The 19368-nt window shown below is 42.7% G+C and overlaps 1 protein-coding gene across 3 annotated transcripts in view; it reads left to right on the top strand.

Annotated features, from left to right (window-relative positions):
- The window catches only part of MPPED2 (metallophosphoesterase domain containing 2), a 173942-nt gene extending 158557 nt beyond the window's left edge, over nucleotides 1-15385 (top strand). For all 3 annotated transcript variants that reach the window (XM_040410238.1, XM_040410239.1, XM_040410240.1), the window contains 3 exons: nucleotides 3544-3659; nucleotides 13270-13383; nucleotides 15007-15385. In XM_040410238.1, coding sequence (XP_040266172.1) covers nucleotides 3544-3659; nucleotides 13270-13383; nucleotides 15007-15125 — 349 coding nt within the window. In that variant the 3' untranslated portion in view covers nucleotides 15126-15385. The remainder of the gene's footprint in view (nucleotides 1-3543; nucleotides 3660-13269; nucleotides 13384-15006) is intronic.
- Nucleotides 15386-19368: the final 3983 nt, after the last annotated feature.

Genomic DNA, 19368 nt, shown 5'->3' on the forward strand with positions numbered 1-19368 from the left:
CAGGGTCTGAGGCAGCGTATCCCCATCTCGGCGTCTTCTTCTGGTCACTCAGTAGTCTGGCAGAGTCGCCTCCCTGGCAGAAGAAGGGTTTGATGCTGAGGAAAGGCCTGAGCTAGCTGTTCCTCTCTCTCTTAGAAGGCTGGCATCCGGGTCAAGGGCCCACGGTCTGTAGCTCTGTAGTCCGGGTGGCTCCTTGGTCACAGGGCTAGTTACCCATGGTCTGTAGCTCAGTGTCTTCTTCTGGTCACTCATGCAGGCTGGCATGAGTGTCCCCTCCAAGCACTGGTCCCTAACTGCACACACTAGGGGCTCTGACTGCTCTGCTTATATACAGTTTTTGCTAGACTAGAACATTCTAGTGGGAGGAGGGGTGGAGTGAAGAAGCTCAGCACAAACAGATACATCGTTTCAGCTCCTGTCTGGTATAGACTTACATTAGAGCTTTAATGATACTCAATAGCAATGACACAGCAGGTTTTCCAGACAAAAACAAGTTTCCAGACGTGACAACATAGCTAAAACCAGACATTTAAAAGGTCAGGCTGTCTGCTTTTGGTGGTGAACAAGTCTGGGTTTTTCCCTCCAAAACATGGTCTTTTTTAAACCCTATAGTAGCTGTGGAAAATTACCAGGTTCTCAATCAAAGCCCTAACAGTCTCTGAGTATTTATTAACCTTTTCCAGAAAGCCATGTAAATAGAGTGATAATGATTAGGATATATCTCACAACATATAAAATGCAGGTACACAGTATTAAACAGTATAAGTTAACCCTTTAAAGAGAAATAAAGTAAGAAGTTTTAACTTTGCATAGGGGATATAGGCAAATGTCAAAGTACTCCCTGCTCTACACATGCACTACTTTGATCCGTGATGCGGACCGAGCACGCCCATTGAAGTCTACGGGTCTGTAAAAATCACTGACACACATCCGTTTTGTGTCCGTGTTGCGTCAGTTTTTCACTGAAGACTAATAGGAGATTCTTTGGCAATTAATTTTTAGCTGAGCAATGTCAGTGAATTACGGATGACATACGGATGGTAAAAACGGACACACGGACCAGCCACAGACCCTTCACAGACATCTTCACAGATGAAACATGTACGCTTTTTTCACAGACGTGACACTGACACGGAAAAGTGAACGAGGCCTTGGGCTACATTCACATGACCGTGTTGTGTTTTGCAGTCTGCAAATTGCGGATCCACAGAACACGAATGCTGGCTGTGTGCGTTCCACATTATAGAAATGTCTATTCTTGTCCGCAAAATGGACAAGAATAGGACATGTTCTGTTTTTTTTGCGGGTCAAGGAACAGATCAACGGACGCGGACAGCACACAGAGTGCGGTCATCATCTTTTGCGGCCCTATTAAAGTGAATAGGTCCGCATCAGAGACACAAAAAATGCGGCCTCAGATGCGAACCCAAACAACAGTCATGTGAATGAGGCCTTAACCGTGCGCCAGCGGATTAGTGTGAACATATCGTTATACTTTAAAGGGGTTATCCAATCCTAAAAAAATACTCCCCCATATTCCGGGACCTCCCCGCTGAATATACTTACCTGGCTCCCCGCGCCACTCCTGGTCCCGCACCGCTGCAGCTGCTTCTCTCCATGCACGGAAGAAAACAAACAGTGTCGGGAGGGGGGGGGTTGAGCAGCCGATGGCAGACGGTGACGAGCCTCCATAATGTCACCCGCGATGCTAGGGAGGCTCGTCAATATCCCTGCCTGCCATTGGCTGCTCCCCCCTGACACAGGATGTTTTTATCCGAGCACGGGGAGCCAGGTAAGTATATTCAATGTGAGGGGGCTTCTTTTTAGGATTGGATAACCCCTTTAAGGCAAGGAAAAGGCAGAGCGCCATGTAGGGGAATACTATATGGAACCAAGAATTAGAAAGGTGCATCTAATATTGTTGTGATTAATGATGACTGAGGTATTGAAAAATTTGATTCGGCTGCTGCGCCGAATTTTACAGAAAAATTAGATTTGCTACCTTTGTGGTAGCATACGGAAATTCGGATTTGCGGTGAATCGAATTTTCCCTGAAATTCGGATCGAATTCCATTATGTCAGGTTCAGTTCGCTCAACCCTAGTTGTGATCAGCTACAACCACTGTTAGGGTGTGTTCACATGTAGCCTAAACACTGCAGATTTTCCATCTGGACTTGAACAGAGATAATCTGCAGCATATTACAGTAGCGGCACAGAGGATGAGATCCTAACAAGTCCACAGGCTGCTGAATAAAATCTGTCTAGAAATCGGCAGGTGGTGTGGATAATACATGTCAATCCCCGTGCAGTGCAAATCTGCAACAAAAACCTCATGTGAAGCATAGAACAGAGAAATCTCAATCCAGGAACACTACAGGGGTCACAGGTACCGCTCCAGGAGATTCAGCGAGCGTCCCAGGCTTCTGAACAGGGGTGCAATAGAAATGTACAAACTCACCAGGTATCAGAGTGGAAATGAACTTTATTGCAAATACGGTTCACAAATAAATAACGTGTTTTCAGGGAGAGTCGCCTTCTTCAGGACATATTCATACAGTGCAGGTTGAATACATGACAGATTTAAGGGAGAGTCGCCTTCTTCAGGACATATTCATACAGTGCAGGTTGAATACATGACAGATTTAGAAAATTGCCACCAATGGCCTGGGTAAGGATTACTGATGTACATATGTTGTTGACCCCCATCTGCAACCCACCCCGGCCTTTGGTGACAAATCATTGAATTGCTGTGTGACCATTTTATGTGCTGATACCCTGTCACAATAGAGGACATGAGGTACATCAGAAGAACCAGATCTGAAGAGTGATCATCTATCTATCTATCTATCTATCTATCTATCTATCTATCTATCTATCTATCTATCTATCTATCTATCTATAGAAAAAAAAAGGCAGCACTCCAGATTAGTGAAAAAAATGTGGATGGTTTATTCACCCATCTAGCAGCTAGATGGGTGAATAAACCATCCACTTTTTTCACTAATCTGGAGTGCTGCCTTTTTTCTTCTATATGTACTTGGGACCTTGGTCACAGGCCCCTATCTATCTATCTATCTATCTATCTATCTATCTATCTATCTATCCATATCTATCTATCTATCTATCTATCCATCCATACATCTCATATCTATCTATCTATCTATCTATCTATCTATCTATCCATCCATACATCTCATATCTATCTATCTATCTATCTATCTATCTATCTATCTATCCATCTCATATCTATCTATCTATCTATCTATCTATCTATCTATCCATCCATACATCTCATATCTATCTATCTATCTATCTATCTATCTATCTATCTATCCATCCATACATCTCATATCTATCTATCTATCTATCTATCTATCTATCCACCTCATATTTATCTCTCTATCTATCTATCCATCCATCCATCCATCTCATAATCTCCTCCTCTTGAAGTGTCTGGAACGAAACCTACTAAAAATCTTGATGTTGCGGTGACAAATCATCACTTTCCAACCTGTAACTGATAAGAGCCTTCTCTTCAACAGGACACCATGGTTTAATGGATGGGGATTTAATCTTCCTCGAGGCCAGTCTCTACTTGACAAGTGGAACCTTATCCCGGAGGGCATCGACATCCTAATGACTCATGGACCTCCCCTCGGTAAGTTACAGACCCGCTGTCACCTTACACACACACAGGAGCGCCCTTTAATGGAAGCCGCATGAATCTTCCCATCCCGGGCACCAGCTTTCCCTCCGCACACAAAGCAATGAATAAAAAAAAATTGATGCCTTTACAGGAGCCCGGCATGATAATTAAACCCAGCAGATCTAGAGAGTTCCTAGGTGTTGTTTAAATTAAATTTTCTGATTTACTGGAGCCGGTGAGAATTAAATGGATATCCACAGCAGTTCTGCAGCTCTTCCAGCTCGGTCATTTGTTTTATTAACTGTATTTATCTGACAGGTAACAGCTCCCAATTCTAAGGTTTTATGGGTTTAGTGGATGGGCTGAAATCGAAGAGCTTCTTTTAAGACTGGTACTAGCTCCATCTGCTGCCCATGTGCTGTACCCTGCACTCATGTCGTCCTTTGCAGGGTACCAGTAAGGCAGGACTGGAAATGGATAAGCTCATGGACTCTTTTACTGGGGGGGTTAAAGTGTAACCGTCATAATTTTTTTTATTTGTGTAATGTATAGGGGCAGTGATACTGACCATTTTTGTAATATAATTTAATTACTGAAATCGTACATTTCTATTAGAAAAATAGCTCTAAAGTGGCCCATTTTGAGCCCTAGCAACGCTCCTCTGTCTTCTGTTTACATAACTGGAGACCTGCTCAACACTGACTGTGTTATGTAAACAGAAGACAGAGGAGTGTTGCTAAGGCTCAAAATGGGCCACTTTACAGCTATTTTTCTAATAGAAATGTACGATTTCAGTAATTAAATTATATTACAAAAATGGTTAGTATCACTGCCCCGATACATTACACAAATAAAAAAAAGAATGACGGTTACACTTTAATGAACAAATAAATTTGCACTTCTAAGAGCATAAAGAAGCTAAGGTTTCCTGTACATGGCAGAGCTGTGCGCGTGGAGACTGCACAGAGGCACAATGAGTCCCTGCAGCTTCAAAAGATGGATCCATAGTCACTCTGTGTGCCGCCATATGGCGCTCTGTAATACAGTGTCCGATGGAGCATGACTCTGCCTACAGAGGTAAAGTAAGGAGCCATGGAAATAGTCAGGTCCATAAATATTGGGACATCGACACAATTCTAACATTTTTGGCTCTATACACCACCACAATGGATTTGAAATGAACCAAAGAAGATGTGCTTTACCTGCAGACTGTCATCTTTAATTTGAGGTTATTTACATCCAAATCAGGTGAACTGTGTAGGAATTACTACAGTTTGCATATGTGCCTCCCACTTGTTAAGGGACCAAAAGTAATGGGACAGAATAATCATCATAAATCAAACTTTCACTTTTTAATGCTTGGTTGCAAATCCTTTGCAGTCAATTACAGCCTGAAGTCTGGAACGCAGAGACATCACCAGACGCTGGGTTTCATCCCTGGTGATGCTCTGCCAGTCCTCTACAGCAACTGTCTTCAGTTCCTTCTTGTTCTTGGGGCATTTTCCCTTCAGTTTTGTCTTCAGCAAGTGAAATGCATGCTCAATCGGATTCAGGTCAGGTAATTGACTTGGCCATTGCAGAACATTCCACTTCTTAACCTTAAAAACTCTTTGGTTGCTTTTGCAGTATGCTTTGGGTCATTGTCCATCTGCACTGTGAAGCGCCGTCCAATGAGTTCTGAAGCATTTGGCTGAATATGAGCAGATAATATTGCCCGAAACACTTCAGAATTCATCCTGCTGCTTTTGTCAGCAGTCACATCATCAATAAATACAAGAGAACCAGTTCCATTGGCAGCCATACATGCCCACGCCATGACACTACCACCACCATGCTTCACTGATGAGGTGGTATGCTTAGGATCATGAGCAGTTCCTTTCCTTCTCCATACTCTTCTCTTCCCATCACTCTGGTACAAGTTGATCTTGGTCTCATCTGTCCATAGGATGTTGTTCCAGAACTGTGAAGGCTTTTTTAGATGTTAATTGGCAAACTCTAATCTGGCCTTCCTGTTTTTGAGGCTCACCAATGGTTTGCATCTTGTGGTGAACCCTCTGTATTGACTCTGGTGAAGTCTTCTCTTGATTGTTGACTTTGACACACATACACCTACCTCCTGGAGAGTGTTCTTGATCTTGCCAACTGTTGTGAAGGGTGTTTTCTTCACCAGGGAAAGAATTCTTCCGTCATCCACCACAGTTGTTTTCCGTGGTCTTCCAGGTCTTTTGGTGTTGCTGAGCTCACCGGTCCGTTCCTTCTTTTTAAGAATGTTCCAAACAGTTGTTTTGGCCACGCCTAATGTTTTTGCTATCTCTCTGATGTTTGTTTTGTTTTTTCAGCCTAATGATGGCTTGCTTCACTGATAGTGACAGCTCTTTGGATCTCATCTTGAGAGTTGACAGCAACAGATTCCAAATGCAAATAGCAGACTTGGAATTAACTCTGGACCTTTTATCTGCTCATTGTAATTGGGATAATGAGGGAATAACACACACCTGGCCATGGAACAGCGAAGAAGCCAATTGTCCCTTTACTTTTGGTCCCTTAACAAGTGGGAGGCACATATGCAAACTGTTGTAATTCCTGCACCGTTCACCTGATTTGGATGTAAATACCCTCAAATTAAAGCTGACAGTCTGCAGCTAAAGCACATCTTGTTCGTTTCATTTCAAATCCATTGTGGTGGTGTATAGAGCCAAAAATGTTAGAATTGTGTCGATGTCCCAATATTTATGGACCTGACTGTATATGAGCACCACGAACCAGCTCTGTAATACACCTATAAGAAATGTAGTACCAGTGTGCATGGGGACTAAGACTGGCGCTCATAATAATTGATTTACAGAAAATCCACCACATCAAGACTTCCACTATGTTTTCTTATGACAAACTGATTCTGCAGTGGAAAACATTGCAGAAAATCCATGCGGATTTTGTTGCAGCTCTTTCCGCAGGGCTTTCAGCTGCAGAATCAGTTTGCCGTTGAAATGAATGGAGACATTCTCATATAGAAAACCTGTGCCAAAATCTGCACCATAATTCACACCAAGAAATCCGCAACAATCCTGTGGATTTTCTGGCAGAATTTTTATGCAACGTATGAAGGCACCCTAACCGCCATCACACCTGGCTCTGTCAAAGCGCAGAGGGTGCGGCAGTTGCAGCGAGAACTGAGCCTTTAGGAGTAAGGGCTCTTTCACACGAGTGGATCCCATGCGGGTAATCTGCTGCGTGAAAAAGAGCTAAGCCCTGTTCTGGACAGCAGAGACACGGAGCAGTAACATGATTGATAATGCTCCGTGCCTCTCTCTGGGACCTTTTTACTACAAAATCACAGTGACAACTTTATCTCACTGTGATTTTGTAGTAAAAAGATCAGAGAGAGGCACGGAGCATTATCAATCATGTTACTGCTCCGTGTCTCTGCTGTCCGCTTGTGTGAAAGAGCCCCCGTTTCTCCTAGAGGCTCATTTTCATATATTAAAACTTCATTTTTCCCAGCAATGCGGGCACATATGAACATGGGACCAACACAGATGCCTTCAGCTGCCAAGCGCACCTGTAACAGGTCAGCCAGTGTCATAGGTACAAAACTGCTGACAGATGCCCTTTAAACCCTACAGCTCATTCTAGGGTCACAAAGTTAAATCTGAGATATTGGGGAGTGGGGTTAAGACGAAGAGTATCTTGTATTTTTTTTATCAGTCCATTTGTTTGGAAACATTGTATCAACTTTTTATAAATATTTTAAAATTGTGTTGTTTGTTTTTACTTTTTTATGCACAACATGAGGTTTGAATGCCTTAGTTTAGGGCACAATAAAAGTACACGGTGCAGATGTCGGCACTTACATCAGCCTGAGATCCAAATGTTCAGAGCTTTAGCCAGGGCCTGGGAGCAGCCACTGGCGCCAGTCGATATATAGATGACACAGAAGTGAACAGACCCACATGTAAGCTCACGTCAGACGAGTGGGAAGATGTTTTTGGCTCCAGGAGCCTGATCTCCATGGTAATGTTGAGCACTTCGATATGCTGCGAACACATGTACATATTCCTGTGGTCCCCGGATCTTGCACCGTTGCGGCGCAGGGTTTTGTCTTCCTCCTGGGCCCCCTATAACGAGGAGGTTGCTTTTATTGCCAGATTCCATTTCTATCTCTCTAAAAAAAAAAAAAAAAAAATCTGCATTAAGCAATGTAGTGTAACAAGTTTTTCTTGTGGGGCTTTAAAAGCCCAATCTCTCTTAATTACCTTTTATTGAAGATTCCCTGCTGTGTAAATTGAGATTTTGCGAGGTTGCGAGAAACTGCACGGCTGAGTTTCGTTAACCTCTTTTGGACCGGTCTAGGATTAGCAGTCTTGCGTCGGCCTGGAACGGGTTAATAAGACTTGGTCAAGGGTGGTCCGGCTTCGTGTCATCACTTGTATTTGCAGGTTTCTGCAGAATTTCATGGCGGATGCTTGTGGTGTAGAGTCGGGGTGATGCGGGGCCCAGGTAGTGAAAGTGTTAAGAGCGGCTGACGGTTTTATATTTTAACGAAGGAACGTCTTTGGTTGTTTTAGCGCAGATTGAATTAAAATGAAGCTTTATCCGTAAAGCAGAGGTCACCTCCATTATATAAAATAGAACGATGGTTTTTTTTTGGAACAAAATCTCTCTTCCCCCATCACAGATGTATCAGGACTAAGATTGTGAGATGTAGCAGAGCTAAGTTTGCCAAGGTTTTGTGTGCAACATGAGTTGCTTCATGCCATTTAAAGGGTTTGTCCAGTCTTTCAGACAGAAAAAGTGGGTAGGCAGCGATTTTCTGTTTTTGCGTTTTTAGTTTTTTTTTTACTCTTTGCCTTCTCTTCACATAGATGTATGAGGGCTTGTAGTACTTTCTAATGCTAATGGCACCTTTTAATGTTGCACATAATGTAGTGAGCTGGAAAAAAATTCCAAATGGGGTGAAATTGGGTTTTGTTTTTACAGCATTCCCTCTGCAGTAAAACTGACCTGTTGCCTTCATTCTATGGGGCAGTATGACTACAGCGATACTACATTTATATAGTTTTCCTTGTGTTTTAATACCTAAAAAAATATAAAAATAATGTTTTCTTTTTATTGCCATATTCTGACCCCTATAAATCTTTTATATTTATATATTTTCGGAGCTGAGTGAGGTAAAGCGACGAAAAATGGCAAATTGGCCACTTTTTTCACTGTACAGAATAAATATGTCAACATTTTAACAGTTTTGGTATTTTGAGATGCAGTGATGGCAACAATGTTTATTTTTTTTATTGTTTATTTTTAATATGGGAAAAAGGGAGGGGGGGGTGATTTACATTTTAATATTTTGAAAAACTTTTTTTTACATTTTTAAAGTCCCCCTAAGGGATTGTATGATCGCATCTCCCATAGACGGCAATAAATTACCATTGCCGTCTATGGGAGATTCACTCTGTTCCTATGGAGTTCTGCCACATGTAAGCCTCTGCTCTTTCAGATGGACCAAGGCTGCCACAGCAACCCAACAGTTCCCTCGGTTTCCCCGCTCAGATGACGTGGTCGCAATTGCCCACGGCATCTGAAGGGTTAACCGTCAGTAATCGTCAAAAAGTGTTATTTTTCGGCCGGACAAAAACTGTTGCATGGAACAACTTTTGTCCAGGTGAAAGCCAGCATTTTTCTGGAAAGTGTCTGGATCCCCGGCAGATCTGCTTAGGCCAGGACCGGTGGACACTGAGCAGGCTGTTCTAGCAGAGAATCAGTTCAACAGAGGTATGAACCTGCCTTAAAGCCACTCCCTTTTCCACTAAGCCACACCTCCTCAGTGGGAGAGTCAAAAGAAGGGTCTACAACACCTAATAAATGTAATGCAAAGCACACCGGACAATTTTTTGCGCTAACTGCTGCAGGATTTTGGTCATTTTGATTAGTAAATCTCCCCCAAAATGTATAAAAAATCTGTGTCATTTTTCATGACCTAGGGATGAGCGAACCTGAACTTTACATGTTCGGGTGGTGTAGGAATTCTGTTATGGATTCCGTTTGAAAGGATTTTGTAGATGTAATGCCAAACGGAAGCCTTTAGGCTGGGTTCACACCTGAGCGTTCTACAGCGCGTTCCTACGCGCTGTAAAACGCTCAACAGGCAAGAACCAATGCTTCCCTATGGGGCATGGTTCTCACCTGAGCGTTTTACAGCGCATACGAACGCGCTGTAAAACGCCCTACGCCCCAAGAAGTACAGGAGCTTCTTTGGGGCGTAATGTCGCGCGTTCCCGTACATAGACTTCCGGGAACGCGCGACAATGGGCGTTTGCTTGTTTCCGGAGCCGCGTATGTAAACGCCAGATAAAATCGCGCATACAGAGCGCAACAGAGTACGCTCAGGTGTGAACCCAGCGTTACGTGTGTGCCCCGTGCACGGTTCGTGTGCAGGAGGCCTTAGGCCCCTTTCACACGGGCGAGAATTCCGCGCGGGTGCAATGCGCGAGGTGAACGCATAGCACCCGCACTGAATCCGGACCCATTCATTCCAATGGGGCTGTTCAGATGAGCGGTGATTTTCACGCATCACTTGTGCGTTGCGTGAAAATCGCAGCATGCTCTATATTCTGCGTTTTTCACTCAATGCAGGTTCGTTCATCCGTGTTCATGACATAACATTTAATTGGCCGCTAACCTCCCTCCAAACTTTGTGTTAATCAATAGCACAGGTGAATATGAGCAGCTTTGATGGAATTGTGGCGACTATAAGTGACTTTGTGCTGAGTGGTCTTCTACATAGATATAGGCGCCTCACCTGCCCCATCGGAAAAGCTTCTTCTCACTTCTGCTCGTGCAGTAATTGATGTTCAGTTTTATGGATTCTCTACATTAACTGTAGAACTAAGTGGCTCTTAAACTCGAAGAGCCATCAATTAGCAGTGACTTCATTGCTAGGGATTTATTTAAGTTTCCGAAAGTCTGCGATTTTAACCTTTGTGCTGCCATGCTCTTCAGAACACTTTCTGATTCCAGTGCTCCAAGCTATGCATTTTCTGTGCATTTAACATTTCCGTAGACTATCAGCGTTCCCTGGTACTGAGCAGAAGATCATACAGAACCAGGGGCAGATGGCCATAGACCCTACAGGGAAATTTCCCAGTGGGCCGATTGCCTAGGGGGCCACCCAAGTCCTCCTCTCTGCCGCTGACCGGGTACATAATGAGCTCTTAACAGTAATTAACTCTGTAAGAATCAGGTACTCACGTACCCGGCCAGCGACCGCACATGTCCTCCTGAATTAAACTGCTGTGGCCCGCACCTCACCTCCTAAGCCCCCTGCTCCATAGACAACTGGAGGAGGAGGACAGAAGATGGTAGCTATTGATGGCCACCACAGAGTGACAACTTTTGGGGCAGTATATTGTGCTACACTTTGTTGGTGGAATGGTATTTTGCTCTATGGTATTGTTGATGCCGCCTACTTGCCATTATTAGTGTTGAGGTTTCACGATAAATTCAATTCACAGCAAAGCCGAATTTCCTCGTGCTTCGTGGTAGCGAATCGATTTTACCTGAAATACTGTAAAAAAAACAACAACTAAAAACGAAATAAAATAAAAATCATACTTGCCTCATCCATTTGCTCGCGACAGGCCGGACGCAAATGGATTAGGCAAGTATGATTTTTATTTCTTATTTATTAATTTTACACTCTGGTATTTATATAAGATGCAGTGATCAGCGATGAACGCGGCATCTAAGGGGTACAATGACGGGGAGGCACAATCACAATTCCCGGTCATTGCACCCATTACTTACAAAGTAATTCGTCATGAAGCAAAATTTTTTAGTAAAGTTCTGCAAAGCTGCCAAATCGAATTTTTTAATAATTTGCTCATGTCTAGCCGTTATCTATCTGTCTACATATCCGTCATCTATATAGCTCTGTTTATCTCTTTCTCTCTATCTTTCTAATCTATATCTATCTATCTATCTCTCTCTCTCTCTCTCTGTCTGTCTAACAATTAAGCAATTGGGTTAATCCATACCATCGAGAGCTTTAGGCGCACCCTAAAAACACATCTTTTTAGGTTAGCCTATCGCATCCCCCGATCAAACCCTTCTCCATTCACTGCTCCCCCCTTCAGAATGATTCCTCTGACCCTGATCCATCAGCATCCACCACACCCCGTGCACTCAGAAGCACTACAGATACCGGCTCATGCAGCCTTACGCCTCTTGCACGTGAACTCTTTTTTATTTTTTCGTTTACATTCTGTTTTTTCCGTTCCATATACGGACTGTATACGGAAACATTCATTTCAATGGACCTGCAAAAAAAAAGAAAAACGCAAGGTATTCCGTATGCCTTCCGTTTCCGTATTTCCGTTCCGTTCAAAGATAGAACATGTCCTATTATTGTTTGCATAACGGACAAGGATAGGACTGTTCTATCAGGGGCCGGCTGTTCCGTTCCGCAAAAAAAACAAAAAATGTACACGGACGTCGTCTGTATTTTTTGCGGATCCGTTTTTTGCGGACTGCAAAATACTGAAAAAGCCATACGGTCGTGTGCAAGAGGCCTTATATCTACTCCCCCATTGTGTTAGGATGGCCGGACCACTGTAAAAAAACAAGCACGACTTTAATTATTGTGTCACCCCTATCTCCTCATAGATTGTAAGCTCTTGCGAGCAGGGCCCTCATTCCTCTTGTTCTAATTCTTGACATGTTTGCTGCTATGTCATTTATGACTCTGTTTGTACTTGAACCCCCTGATTGTAAAGTGCTGCGGAATATGTTGGCGCTATATAAATAAAGATGATCTATCTATCCCTAAGTTTCTATATACTTATAGATACAGTATAACATATTTTACCTAAACAGCAATTGAACATCTCCCTTCTCCAGGGACTGTATAATGGTGTCTAGGTGTCAGGCAGTCAATGACCATTACCAATTATACCGACTATTAGAAGCTTTTAGCCCTTTAATGAGTGTGGGTGACATCCTTGTGACAACTTGTACAGATCTTGTCACATCAGTGATGTAGGAAAATGACACCATTTCCATTCCTAGCACTTCCACTGTGCAGAATGGCTGCGTCTTATGGAGTGATGGTCTGCAGCAGAGAGCGGCGGTCCACCTGTGACTTGTAAGAACAGATAAAAGCAGCAGATCATTGGGCACATGATAAAGCTGAGATATTAAAAACCCTTTCCAGTGTTTTCCCGGCTAAATGAGAGAAAAAAATGCAATTAAGTAAGAAATGAAATGAGAGAAGAGGATAAGGGAACGGCTAAATAATTAGGTTACTGCCGGGAAAAACCACAGAGGAACTCCGAGGAATAAAGTTAATTCCATCACCCTCACTTTTATAAATCAAACTGGTGGGAAAAAGAAAATGTTCATTATCTTAGAGAGACCCCAAAAATGGGAACGTTGTGACAGAGATAAGGCGAGGGCTTCTTAAAAGCATTCTGCAAGCGTTTAATGGCCGGTGTTCTATTACAGATATTGTAATAAACCTTTTCATGAATTATGGTTTCCAGCAAAGACTACTAGAAGGAAGAACCACCTTTTCTTCTGGAATACTAAGTACACTGATGTCTTTTCTTCTCTCACCTTTTATGTTCTTCAGGTTTCCGGGACTGGGTCCCTAAGGAGTTACAGAGGGTCGGGTGTGTAGAGCTTCTCAACACCGTGCAAAGGAGGGTCAGGCCTAAGTTGCATGTATTTGGTGGAATCCATGAAGGTAAGCTGCAAATCCAAGAATAACTAAGCTGTTTCCTTGTAGATGTAGCAGAGCTGAATTTATCATTTTAAAGGGTTGGCCCACCTGGACAACCCTTTTACTAAAGGAGGATCTGCTCTGGACACTGCATGTAATACATGGGCAGGTTGAGACCTCCAAAGGGTGGCTCTCTGACTAATAGATGGAAATCTCAAGAGCGGTCCTCTCTTTATTATGTCCCTATGCCCTGTTTTAAAAAGACCTATCAAGTTTTTCACAGCAATGAGAAATACTTAAAGGGGTTGCCCATCTTCATAACCCCTTTTAAATTTGGCTAGTACTGCGCTACTGTAACAAACCTGCTCCCACCACTCCATTTCAGCATTGAGGGCTTATTCGATTCTTCTTCTTGTCACCGACCTGTAAAATTCCAGATGGGGGTCACATGTACCAATCACTGGTCTTAGCGGTGATGTGTCCCCAAGTGGCACGTGACCCAGCAGTGATGTGCCACCAAGGGTAGTGATTGGCCTCAGAGGCGAATGTAACGCGGTCTGCAAGTATACAGGCCGGGAACCGGGAGGAGCATGGATTGGGCCCATCATGCTGGGATGAAGTTGCCAGGAGCAGGTGATTGTATTTTTTGGTTTTGATGGACAACCCCTTTAAAGGGGTTTGTTGGCCAAAAGCATTGGCCTAATACAGTTAAAGTGTAAAAAGAAAAGTTTTGAAAGAAGACCCTTTTAAAGTGGAAATACATATTTTTATATTGGTCGGTGACTGGACTTGATAAAATAGACTTTACTCACACTAACATCAGAGCTTCTGGCCTTCACTAAACCTAGACAACTATGCTAGATCCATCTCAATGAATCCCGACAGAGCCCATTGACTTACAGCAGGGGCGTAACTACCATAGCGGCTGACCATGTGACTGCTATGGGGCCCAGGTCGGGTGGCCACTGGCTTCACCCAGGAAAGCCGGACCTCACCAGCCACGCCCACAAACTGATAACCATGCCCACCTCTGTGAAGCCACACCCCCATCACCACCAGGGGGGAAGGCCCTTCACAGTAGTTATTAACCCCTTTCAGCAGTCCCGCATTCAAAGTATTTATTACAGTGCAGTATAATGGTCTCCATCAGCATCGAGTGTTTTTGATGCCAGTTGGAATAAAACGTAGCAAATTTCTTCAGGCATGTTCTATCCCTCTGTGCATGTTGTCACCATCAGCTCATGGCAGAGAGAAATACCAGTGGTGCATATGTTAATGTCTCTTAGGACGTTGTCTGATACAGGGATATCTGCTCACGACATCCTTCCATGTATATGCAACAGTTACCATCGCTCTAGAAGGCATTTTATGGGGCCACCGTTTGCCGGTTTACTAGGCAGGAGAACATTACACCATCAATGACTTGACAACCGCTCAGGAGGAGAAAACAGTTCACGATTATTTTTCTGCCTCTCAAGGCGGCATGTCGTGTTTGTAAGAACCTGAAAATGAAAGCTCCTTACTCTGTGTAAAGAGGATTAAGGCTCACATTTATTTCCATGCCATAGCTTATAGCATTTGGGCTTAAGGCTTGTGCAATTGTTCCATATGACTTGTCTGTATAACTGTATCGACTTCTTCTCGCAGGTTACGGGATTATGACTGATGGTTACACAACGTACGTCAATGCCTCAACGTGTACAGTCAGCTTTCAACCAACCAACCCTCCCATTATTTTTGACCTTCCTAATCCCCAGGGATCATGAAGACCCTTTTGCACATCAGAAAAAAATGGGTCTATAAACTGCTAAAACTGCATTTTTTTCCCCCTTTTTAATAATATCCACGCCTCTGTTGGTCTTTGTAACTATTTAAAGTTCCTTTTCTCATCTTCTTTTGGGTTTTGGTACAAGTTTTTTTTTTTTCTACTTTTAATTTATCAGTTTTTATTGTATCCTCAGACCGCTGTTGTAAATTGTACATATCCCAGGAGGGTCCCCAAACTATACATTACATTAATAAAAAGAAAAAAAAAAAAAGAAAAAAAATTAAGCTATTTTTTTTTAAAACCACCGGGATTTGCACAACCTAATATTATTTGTATTGTGTGTATTGTAATTTTTTTTTTTTTACTGTTATTGAATTTGTGTGCATTTTCTATCACTTCAAGATGCATTTTTCCCTGGATTTTTTCCCCTCCATTTTTAGTTCATGAAAACCTTTGTACGCCTATTGTTATTATTAATACATTACTTTTTGCGCTTCTGTTTTATTTTTATTAAATTATTTCTTATCTTTATTATGTATGGGGCTGAAACAGCTGTAAAAAAAATTGTATGCCATACATTAAAACATGTAAATGCAAGACTCCTTTTAAATATGGATTTATATATATGAGTATTTTTTTTCTGTGTTATAACAAAATGTTGGATTTATTATTGGCAGTTATAGGCATCTGCGAAACAAACAAAAAAATCTAAATGTCACACACGGCTAAACTGAATTATGAAGAATGGGGCGCATCTGCAAGCGTCCTTTTCTCCTGGGTATTTGTGGCATTTTTAGGCATGTGTTGACTTAAATGAATACAATCGATGAGAAGGGCTCTTTTCTTTGTAGCTCTTTTTTTTAAGCATTCTTGAACCCCCATTTTTCCCATTAAAGGGAGTCTATCGCCAGGATATTCACTGTCGAACAATGCCTTGTAGGACTAACTCAGCTGAATGCGATGATACCTTTCAGTAAGCCATCCCTTGCTTTTGTCTGGAAAAAATTAGTTTGAGTCCATATGCAAATTAGCAATTTAGTGCACTGAGGGTGGGGCTAAGCCACTCTATGCACCCTAATTCCTCCTACTTCCACTGCCAGCCCCTTCCCATCCTTCTTGATTGGCAGGGACAGTCAAGATGACTATGCGGGAATCTGGTCATGTCAATCAAGAAGGAAAGGGTGGGGCTAGCATAGGAAGCAGGAGGCGCAAGGGTGCACTGAGCAGCTAGAGCCCGCCCCTTGGTGCACTTACTGCTAATTTGTATATGGATTAAAAAGACTTCTTTCCTAGAATAAAGCAATGGATTACTAAATGTAAGCGATCATTGCAGTCCACTGAGCTAGCCCTGCAAGGCATTGTGCTTGGTCGATCAGTGAATTTTATGGGGACAGGCTCCCTTTAAACCGTTTCCTTTCTTATTTTGCACTGTGTATAAATGCAATCTTGCTAGCACAAAAATATCGTTGCAAATGGCTCTTTTCTGTTGACGTCTGTAAATGCTTTTTCCAGGGCTTGTCCTGTTTTTAATTTTTTGGTTTTTTTTGCAACCTTGTTAATGGACTTTAGAAAACCCTTTGTTTCTTTTACATTTATTGTGATATATATCTAGCGCCTTTATATGCAAATAAAATTGCAAGATTTTTAAATACAGGGTTTGGCTTTTCATGTTTCGATAGACTTAAAGTTCTCTAATAGCATTATTTGGCCCAAACTGGTCCTTAAAAATTGCCTAGATCATAAAAGTTGGTAAGATCAGCAGGCGGATACAAGTGCACTAGGTGATGGCTATTTTGCATGGACACATTGTTATAACTTTTTCCTATCATGACTCTTTCATTACAGTAAAAATTCCTAAAACCAGACCGCAACCCTTTCATTTTGTGGCTCTACCGGAAGGCTAGACCGCCATTGTTCAAAAATTGATGGTCTACCCTAAGGACAGGCTATTAATATTATAGCCTGGAGACTACCATCAAGCAATGGCAATTTAAGTGTGTCTTCTGAAAATGAAATGGATGAGCTATGGGTGGGGAAATCTGAACGCTGTAGGCTTCATGTGTTCTAAGGAAAAACTTGGCAACAAATTATAATGCCTTAAAGGGTCTCTTCCACCTGGATAAGTCCTTCTGTACACAAGAACCTGCTAGTGATCATCTGATCACCGTGAGCCTAAGGCCTCTTTCAGACGGGCGTTGCAGGAAAATGTGCGGGTGCGTTATGGGAACACCCGCGATATTTCTGCGTGTTTTGCACTCGCGTGGGAAAAATCACGCATGTTTGGTACCCAAACCCGAACTTCTTCACAGAAGTTCGGGCTTGGGATCAGTGTTCTGTAGATTGTATTATTTTCCCTTATAACATGGTTATAAGGGAAAATAATAGCATTCTGAATACAGAATGCATAGTAAAATAGCGCTGGAGGGGTCTCCTTTGCTGAACAGGACCTGTGGTGACGTCACTCCGGTCATCACATGATCCATCACCATGGTAAAAGATCATGTGATGACCGGAGTGACGTCACCACTAGTGATGAGCGGCAGGGGCAATATTCGAATTCGCAATATTTCGCGAATATTTGGGCGAATATTCGCCATATATTCGAAAATTCGCGAATTCATGATCTCCAGGCATTATTTTCTTGATTGCGAAAATTCGCATAAAATTCGCCTAAAATTTTTGCATAAAAATTCGCATGAACTGGCATTTTAAAAAAAAATCGAATATTCGCGATTTACGAATATATTTAGCGATATTCTAAATATTCGCGAATTCTCGAAGTGCCGATATTCGCGATTAAAATTCGCAATTCGAATATTCGTGATCAACACTAGTCACCACAGGTCCTGTTCCTGTAATGAATGCTCACCACAGGTCCTGTTCAGCAAAGGAGACAGAAGGAAATGCCGGGCTCCGCGATCAAGTGGATTAAGGCGAGTTAAATTATTTATTTATTTATTTTAACCCCTCCAGCGCTATTTTACTATGCATTCTGTATTCAGGAAATAAAAGGAAAATAATAATGATCGGGTCTCCATCCCGATCGTCTCCTAGCAACCGTGCGTGAAAATCGCACCGCATCCGCACTTGCTTGCGGATGCTTGCGATTTTCACGCAACCCCATTCATTTCAATGGGGCCTGCGTTACGTGAAAAACGCAGAATATAGAGCATGCTGCGATTTTCACGCAACGCACAAGTGATGCGTGAAAATCACCGCTCATGTGAACAGCCCCATAGAAATGAATGGGTCGGTATTCAGTGCGGGTGCAATGCGTTCAAACTCACGCATCGCATCCGCGCGGAATACTCGCCCATGTGAAAGGGGCCTAAGAGCTGAAACCTGCTGAAGAAATTTGGCTTTAGATCAGACGAATGGGCCACCATGAAATACATGGTCACACTGAGTCCTTCAGAACCTTTGCACTGTCTCTCAACACTATGACCTCCAAAAGACCTATCGTGGTATAAGTCTGGGGTCACCCTATGGTATTGTACAAGATTACAAAAAAGTTTCTATGTTCTTTCCCTCCAGAAAAACAGTGCCACTCTTTTACATAGGTAGGTTGACTGAACACGGAGCACCGTTTACCTAATTCCCACTATTAAGCCTAATCTCGGTGCCTCATTGCAATACAGGGTCTCCCCTGCCCCACCGTTTCCCAGTACACTACCAAAACTCCCTGGCAATGTGGAATGCAAAGATTTCTGGCAATGTTACCCTTTTTTTGAAGTTTAAATAAAATTTTAATTGCGATACAAAAAAAGTCACTCTCCGCCTCACTCACTTTATCCCGAAAAATAAATATGGCGCTCGTTCTGAACACCATACAATCGGCAGCCTCCATACAGTCTGCCACTTCCCTCAGAGTATTCCAAAACTGCCTGCCTGAAGCCACCAGTGGGGGGAGCTTAGTGCCTAAGAATTTATACAGTTGCCACTCACTGCAACAGAAGCTGTAAAAAAAAAAAAAAAAAAAAATCTCCTTGCACTGAGCTCCCCCTAGTGTTGGTCATAAAAAGGCAGGGCTTTCATGTCTGGAACAGAAGAAGGAGTTCAGCGCCGGGCCCCACAGCAGTCACGTTATCTACGGCACTACTAATCTCTACGGTTTTGATGCCTGTGCATGTGAGGCTTGTATATATTGTGCTGGTTGTGATTGTCACGCCGATTCCAGTTGGTCTCGGGCCGTCATTATCTGCTCAGGGGCACTTGAGTAATAAGCTCTGAACCATGTTATG

This window comes from Bufo bufo, chromosome 10, assembly GCF_905171765.1.
Source record: "Bufo bufo chromosome 10, aBufBuf1.1, whole genome shotgun sequence".
NCBI lineage: Eukaryota > Metazoa > Chordata > Amphibia > Anura > Bufonidae > Bufo > Bufo bufo.